The sequence below is a fragment of the Lycium barbarum genome, chromosome 12 (genome assembly GCF_019175385.1).
Source record: "Lycium barbarum isolate Lr01 chromosome 12, ASM1917538v2, whole genome shotgun sequence".
In the NCBI taxonomy this organism is placed as follows: domain Eukaryota; kingdom Viridiplantae; phylum Streptophyta; class Magnoliopsida; order Solanales; family Solanaceae; genus Lycium; species Lycium barbarum.
The window spans coordinates 62,509,621-62,518,023 of NC_083348.1; the positions used below are offsets into that span (position 1 = coordinate 62,509,621).

The 8,403-nt window shown below is 39.3% G+C and overlaps 1 protein-coding gene across 1 annotated transcript; it reads right to left on the reverse strand.

The window, feature by feature from the left end:
• Window positions 1-238: 238 nt before the first annotated feature.
• On the reverse strand, window positions 239-1,526 carry LOC132624318 (uncharacterized). Its single transcript, XM_060339117.1, has 3 exons — window positions 1,232-1,526; window positions 988-1,172; window positions 239-937 (listed from the first exon to the last, which is right to left on the reverse strand). The coding sequence occupies exons 1-3, from the start codon at window positions 1,524-1,526 to the stop codon at window positions 239-241; spliced, it is 1,179 nt and encodes a 392-aa protein (XP_060195100.1).
• Between the last annotated feature and the right edge of the window lie 6,877 nt (window positions 1,527-8,403).

The window sequence follows — 8,403 nt, forward strand, 5'->3', positions numbered from 1 at the left end:
TTTTACATAACTCTTTCCAGCACTGAGAGTCACCCTTTTTCCAGGTGATAGCATTTGGATGTTGATTGCCAAAGTATTTAGACCTCATATATTGGCTCCAGAGAGATTTGGTTGTCCTGAGTGCCCACCATTGTTTTATCTTGAAAGTTTGCCAAGTATCTTGTAGCCTTTCGAAATTGGCACCACCTTCCTTGCAAGGAAAACAAAGATTATGCCATGCAGCCCAGCGGTGTTTGCCTCAATTGTCATGTCTAGACCAAAAGAACCTATTAATGTATTTTTCAATGAGTTCAAGAGTTCCTTTGGTTGGACTGATAGCAGTAAGCAAATGAATAGGCATAGCAAGTAGGACATGTCTGATCAGGGTGGCTCTACCACCAGTTGATAAGAACTGAGTATGCCAGCCCTTAATTCTGTTGACAACTTTGTTTACAAAGTCAGTAATGCGATCATTTAACTTTATTTCTATAAAAAGTGGACATCCCCAATATTTCATAGGGAGTTTGTGAAATCTCATTCCAATAATCAACTTAACTCTGGTGATAGCAATCAGGCTGGTCTTCTCCCCCATAGCAAAGCAACTTTTATTCTTGTTAATGAGCTGCCCTGACACTTCCTCATATTTAGACAGAGTGTTCATGAGTAATTGCATAGGTCTTTTACTCCCATTGCAAAATAAGATAGTGTCATCTGCAAAGGTCAAATGGTTTATTTGAGGACCCATAATGTTCATCCAAAAGCCTTTGTACCTAGGATTTCTTGGCAGCTTATTAAGCATTTGAGACAGATTTTCAGTACTTAAGATGAAAAGGGATGGGGAGAGGGGATCCCCTTGTCTCAGACCCCTAGAAGACTTGAAAAAACGATTTATTCCACCATTAATAAGCACTGAGTACCAGTTGTTGGATATGACGTTTCTAATAAGCTCAATCCAATTCTGTGCAATCCAAGCTTCTTACGAACAAAACATAGAAAACTCCAGGAGACTCTGTTATAAGCTTTGGTCATATCAAGCTTTATGATAACATTTCCTCCTCTATTAGGCTTGTTGATATCATTAACGGTCTCTTGTGCCACTAGAATGTTTTCAGGGATAGTCTTTTCTTTTACAAAACCACTTAGGTTTTTGAGATGATCCTGGGAAGAATACTGGAGAGTCTGGTATTTTGGATCTTGGAAATGATTTTAATGGACACATTACATAGACTAATGGGTCTGAGGTCAGAGAAACCTTGAGGTTGATCAATTTTGGGGATAAGGACTAGACAAGTATGAGTGTAAAACTTGGGAAGAGTAGCACCTATGAAGAAAGCCTTAATAGCTCTGTGAAGATCATTAGCAATAATATGCCAGGTTTTTTGATTGAACATGCCACTTAATCCATCAAGGCCAGGGGCACTATCAGGGTCAAGTGAAAAGACACAATCCTGGATTTCTGGAATTGTAGGTATGGCATTTAACAGAACATTATCCTCCTCAGTAATGCAGCTCTGAAGGCAATTTAAGGCCTCAAAGTTACTATCCATATTTCCTTGTTGAAACAGCTTTTGGTAAAATCTTACAACACCTTTAGCTATAACATCATTTCCTTCAAGCTATTGCTCATTCTTATCCATAATTTTCCTTATAGAAAGCCTCTTCCTTCTATCTTTGATAACACTATGGAAGTAAGCAGTGTTAGAGTGCCCTTCTTCCAGCCATTTTGCCCTTGATTTCTGTCTTAAAATAGAGTCCTGGATTTTTAAGTATCTCGTAAACTGGGCTCTGCATCTAGATAACTCACTCCTATTCTCCTCAGAGTTGTTGATGATACTGTTTTCCTCCAGGATCCTCAACTGGGATTCCAACCTCTTAGGCTCCTCATAGATGTCACTAAAGGCTTGCCTGGACCAAGTACTGATAGCTTTGCATGTCTTCTTCAGTTTTTGGTGAAATACAAAGACAGGGTTTCCATACACATATTCATCCCACACCTCAGAAACAACTTCTTCATACTTTTCATGGTCTATCCAAAAGTTGAGAAATCTGAAGTACTTAATGAATTGAAGTACCTCATTGTTCATTCTGAGAAGAAGGCGAGCATGATCAGAACATGCTCTAGATAAATGAGTGACAGTAGAGTCATTAAAGATGTCAAACCAGCTGGTATAGTAAGTCAGCCTGTCTAACCTTTTCCAAATGGTGTAGGGTGGATCTCTATTGTCACTCCAAGTATATTTAGATCCTGAGAAACCAGCATCTTGAAGACCACAATCATTCAGGCAATTGATAAACTCAAAGCTTTCCTCCATTCTGTGATTTCTTCCTTCAGTTTTTTCTTCTTGAGACCATATGACATTGAAATCCCCTACAGCTCCCCATGGTTCTAAGAAGTTATTAGCAATGCCCCTGAGGTCAGTCCATAGCTCTTCTCTTAGTCCTTCAGTGTTTTTAGCATAAATGACTGTCAAAAGGAAGGCGGGATCATTGTTGTTAACTCTAATAAGAGTATGCTGCTCTTTATCTTGAATAATGTCCACTTAGATCTCATTTGACCAAAAGATCCAGATTTTATTAGAGTAGTAACTATGAGCAATTTTGCATCCCTATTTTCCATCTGTACTTATCCAATTTACTCCTATCCACCATGGGTTCTTGGAGACACATCATAGGAGTTTAAAATTGTTAAATCATGAGATTGAGTCTTTCTATGGATCCTTGGGATCCTATACCCCTAATGTTCCATGATATGATGTTAATCATTGGAAACAGTAGTTAGGGGGACTACTTGTTCATTGTTCTGAGTCTACACAGTCTCTTTCTCATTGGTAAAAACCCTTCCAGTGTTGAGACTATTTCTTGGGGATAGGTTGTTGAAATAAGTAATGTTTTGTTGTACTATTTTGGGATCCTCATGGTAATCCTCATCATAGCTATCAATTCTGAGAACTTCATCTTCTGATTTAGATGACAAGTTGTCATCTTCAATCCACTCCATGAACATTTCAGTGTCCATGTTTTTAGGTTCATTCTTCTCATCTCTTGGATCTGGATCAATATAGGCACTGATCTCATCTGGTAATACCTCAATGGGATGTTGTTTCATTATTCCTAGATCAGGCTCTTATATACCAATCTTTCTTAGTCTATCTGCTGAGGCTTTCAGGATTTTCTAAATATCAATTTGGGGCCATTTCTGAGGATCGTTTCCTTTGATGGTCAAAGTTTCCCCATTGGCATTGGTGTGGTGGACTTCACCTTCAAGCAGAATTCCTTTTGGTGTAGTGATCTTTGCTTTGAATCTTTCTTGCTTTTTGTCTATCCTGGCAATTTCTTCAAGGCTATTAGTGACCAAATTTACTACTTGTTTTTGTAATTGGACATCTGTATTTTTTAAAGAAGTAGAGGGCTGGTTTCTATTGCTTCTGCTGGTCATAATGCTCATCTTCCTAGTATATTGGATGGTTTTGTTTTTCTGTTTTTCCTCCTGAGCCTTGTCCCTTCTATTCTGCTTTGTACTTTGCTGTCCATACTCATGTTGAGTATTTTGATTCCCTATAGGTATAGCATCTTGTTTTGGGGGTATTTTTCTTATGGCTTCGAAGTTGATTGAACCTGTTATTTGAACTAGGTCCATTGGCATTAGGACCAACCTGATTCCAGGTGTATTTATTCCCTCGGTTGTTGTTGTTGTTGTTGTTGTTATTTCCTCTTTCTTTTCTTCTATCAACATCATTCCATCCATCCCCATTAGGAACAACATTCTCGGCAGCTTTCTGTTCTTGGCTTTTAGTATCCCTGAACCCATTGTTGTTTCCCTTTTGGTTTCTATTCTCTTTCCCTTGATGGTAGTTATTATTCCACCTTGTGTTAGTCCCACTGCTTTGTTGCTTTTGTTGAGTAGTTTTGTAACTCTGCATATTGTACTCATTCCCCATATTTGGATTAGTAACATATAGATCTAGGTTAAGCACTAAGCAATTGTCATTACTATGACCTTCGACCTTACAGTGGGAGCAATAGAGGGGGATAAATTCATACTCTATCTTTTGAACAAAAGTTTCCAAGTCCCCATTAGGCAACGCTACTTCAACAGTCACTTCGTAGATCAAAGGTTTGGTTAAGTCTATTTCCACTCTTAGTTTAGCAGTGGAAGGTCTTGTTTTGGAATCAGTGGCTTTGTCCATGATAATGGGTTCAACTGTTGTGCATAGTGCATCCCACTCGTAATAGTGCCATGGGAGCTCAGGAAGGTTAATCCATACAGAAGCAATAGTAGTTTCCTCATCAGCTCTAAATTTAGTAGTCCACTTCTGAATTTTCATACACTTATCTCCCATGAAGCAGATTTCATTCTTTGAATAGATGGTATTAATGTCCACCTCATTTTCCACATCTATCAAAACATGCTTAAGATCCTTCACTCTAATTCTAGTTATACCTTTGAGGGGTATTAGCTTGGAAAATTCAGTTCTAATTTTTTCTATTGGAGGACGAGTTTTAGAAAAAATACCGACAATAGTCCATTTGCATGTTTCAGCAAGCAAGTCATGTTCTTCTTGAGTAAAAATCACTACTGTCTTACCTTCAACCACTTCATGTTGCCTTGGTTGGAGTTTCAGTTTTCTTTTATTGACCGATTAAGCTTTTAGATTCAGAGCATTTGCATATGAGGTAGCTCCTTCTTCCTTATTAGTACCGACCGGAGTTGTATTAAAGACAAATTTGGGGATCTTCGAGCTATCTGGTATGAATTTTGGATCAGGGGGATCGGGGGTTTTTTGAAGTGGGGGTCCAAATTGGATACCAGATATGTTCATGGTAGGAGAAGAATAGAAAGTTAAGAGAGAATTGGAGATTTTTTCTGGTTAGCAACTAGTCTCCTAGCCGTTAGCGGCAGGAACTAGCCGTTGAGGTCAATAAAATCTATTGTTGTACGGAGAGGATTTTGAAGAGAGAGAAATATTTTGCTTTTTGTGGAATTGAGAGAGTTGAAGGAGCAACTGAAGGATTTGCTGGAGAAGGGCTTTATCAAGCCTGGTACATTACCGTGGGGAGAACCAATGTTATTTGTGAGGAAGAAAGATGGCTCCTTGCGGATATGCATTGATTAAAGGCAGCTGAATAAAGTGACAATAAAGAATAAGTACCCACTTCCGAGGATTGATGATCTATTTGATTAATTGCGGGGCGCTAAATGGTTCTCGAAGATAGATCTGGGATTAGGATATCACCAAGTGAGAGTCAAAGAGAAGGATATTCCGAAGACAGCCTTCAGAACTAGATATGGACATTTCGAGTTTCGGGTAATGTCATTCGGGTTGACAAATGCACCAACGGTACTTATGGACTTACTGAACAGTGTATTCAAGCCCTTCTTAGATTTGTTCGTGATTGTGCTTATTGATGATACTTTGGTATAATCTCGGCCAGAGGCAGAACATGTGGATCATTTACGCGTTGTCCTTAAAGTCCTTCAAGATTGGAAGCTGTATGCAAAGTTCTCTAAATGTACATTCTGGTTGTATCCTGTGGCTTTTCTGGGGCATATTATTTCACTGACGGTATCCGGTTAGATACGCAGAAGATTGAAGCAGTAAAGACTTGGCCGAGACCCACAACACCTACGAAAGTTCGCAATTTTTTGGGCTTGGCAGGGTATTATAGGCGCTTTGTAGAGAGATTTTCTTCTACTTCTGCACCACTGACCAAGCTGACTCAGAAATCAGCTAAGTTCCAGTGGACGAATGTTTGTGAGTGCAGTTTTCAAGAGTTGAATAACAGATTGACTTTGGCCCCGGTTCTGACACTTCCGGAGGGATCAGAAGGCTATGTTATCTATTGTGATGCTTCAAGCGTTGGTCTAGGTTGTGTGTTAATGCAGCACGATAGAGTTATAGCTTATGTTTCAAGGCAATTAAGGAAGCATGAGAAGAACTATCCAACACATGATCTAGAGTTAGTCGTAGTAATTCATGCATTAAAAATGTGGAGGCATTACTTGTATGGTGTTCATGTGGATATTTATACGGACCATAAGATCCTTCAGTATATTTTCAAACAGAAGGATTTGAATTTGCGACAAAAGCGATGGTTGGAGTTATTGAAAGATTAAGATGTTAGTATCGTGTATCATCCTAGAAAGGTGAACGTAGTAGCCGATGCCCTTAGCCGCAAATCCATGGGTAGCTCGTGTGATATTCAACCAGAGAAACAGGAGATTATTCATGAGCTTCAACAGTTAGCTAGTCTAGGAGTTCGATTATTGGGCTCAGGCGATACGAGAATTATTATTCATGATGCGGTAGTTTCATCTTTGGTAGCTGAGGTGAAGGAACGCCAGTACGAGGATCCCATGTTAGTTCATTATAGGGACACAACTCCTCAGAAGAAAAAGTCACCATTTGAGATTGCTGAAGATAGAGTTTTCAGGTTACGAGGCAGACTATGTGTTCCTGATGTTGCAGGGCTACGTCATAAAATTATGGGAGAGGCTCATTACTCTCGTTATTCTGTTCATCCAGGGACGACAAAGATGTATCACGATATTGCAGAAGTTTACTGGTTGGATGGCATGAAGAAAGACATAGCAGAGTTCGTAGCTCAGTGTCCTAATTGCCAGCAGGTGAAGATTGAGCATCAGAAGCTTGGTGGATTATTGCAGGCTATCGAGATTCCAACATGGAAATGGGAAGCACTAAATATAGATTTCATCATAGGCTTGCCTCGTTCCCAACGTAAGTTTGATTCTATATGGATGATTGTTGATAAACTTACAAAATCAGCTCATTTTCTACCTGATAGGACTACGTACTCAGCTGAAGATTATGTGAAGCTCTACATTAAAGAGATAATCTGAATTTATGGTGTGCCAGTATCCATCATTTCTGATAGGGGTGCGCAATTTACAGCTAATTTCTGAAAGTCTTTCCAGAAGGGTTTGGGGACTCAGGTGAGTCTTAACACCTTACAGGATTGTATGTAGAGTGGGCCAACTGGACTATGAGTTAGATCTACGTTCAGACTTGGAGTCAGTCCATCCGATTTTCCATGTGTCAATGATTCGCAAATGTATTGGAGATCCTTCCAGAGTTGTACCTGTAGATGATGTTCAAGTTACTGAACAATTATCTTATGAAGAGGTCCCCATTGCTATCCTAGATAGGCAGGTTCGGAGATTGCGGACTAAGGATGTAGTTTCAGTCAAAGTCCTCTAGAGAAACTGTAATACTGATGAAATGACTTGGGAAGCTGAAGAAGATATGAGGTCTATGTATCCACACTTTTTTCCATTCCCAGGGGATATTCAGACAGGGACACCATTGTTTTCAGGTACGTAATGTTTCTTTTTTTTATGATTTTTTGGCCGTATGGGGACAATATTGTTATTGTTGTTGTGACCCTATGAGGCATTGTATATTTTGGGTTGTTGTGACAGATTAGTAGTGGTACAATTACAGGGGAGACTCTTCCAAAATTTTTGTAAGACCCCTAAGAGTCTAACATTCGAGGACGAATGTTTCCAAGGGGGGAAGGATGTGACACCTTGCACTTTTGTACGTTGAGTTCGTCGAGTATTAGTTGCCCTAGTCTTGGGAAGTGGGACTAATTGTTTGAGGTTATGAGGAGAGACATGTCCATCTTGAGTATATAAGAGAATAAAACCATGTTTAGTAAGCTTCGGGAAGATCTAAGACTTTTCAGATCATCGGGGTTAAGTTTCAGCGAAAGTTCAACAAGGTGTCATTTATGGAGCAATATGTGACTCTCAGAGCACAACCTGCGATACGCAGACCATGTCTGATAGACACAAATGGTGCAGCAGATGGTGACAGAGAATTTTGAAGATCAAGCAAGGTCTGCGACATGACATGCGGCTCTCAGACAGTGTCTACGACGCCGCAAACCTCGCCACAGATGTTGTCGGTGCAGAATTTTCTAGACTACTATAAAAGGACCCATTTCAACCCTCAATCATTTATTCACCATTTTTGGACCTAAACACCTCCAAAACTCTCTTAACAAGTCCTCTTATGATCTAAGACCAAAATCAATGGCAAACCAAGTGATTTTAACATAAAGAGTTCCATAATCATCATTAGATTGTTTTTCCCCCTATTGTGCTGAATTTGGAGACTTCTTGGAAGTGAAGTAATTTTGAATCTAGAGTAATCCTTGTGATTGAAGGTAAGTTATCACTCCATATTCATGTTTGTAGTATTATTTGGCCTTTACACAACTTATGGGAAGGAGAAAATGTGAAAGTAAAGTTCAAGCTGTGCTAGAACTTGTTCTTAGCTATGTTTGAGTTATGAACTCTTCTAGACTTGATATGTTTGTCATTTTGTTGGGCTGGTTTATGCAAATAAAGTTGAAGTCTGAAGTTGTTGGATTGTTAAGTGAGTTATGAAGATGGAAAAGAGC

Bases quoted from the DNA above. Each gene is read 5' to 3' on its own strand.
- LOC132624318 (XM_060339117.1), bottom strand. From the start codon at position 1,526: ATGGATAGTAACTTTGAGGCCTTAAATTGCCTTCAGAGCTGCATTACT. The intron at 1,173-1,231 runs GTTTCTCTGACC...ATCATTTCCAAG, and splicing joins CAAAATTGATCAACCTCAAG to ATCCAAAATACCAGACTCTC. The intron at 938-987 runs GTCTCCTGGAGT...TGGATTGCACAG, and splicing joins TGACCAAAGCTTATAACAGA to AATTGGATTGAGCTTATTAG.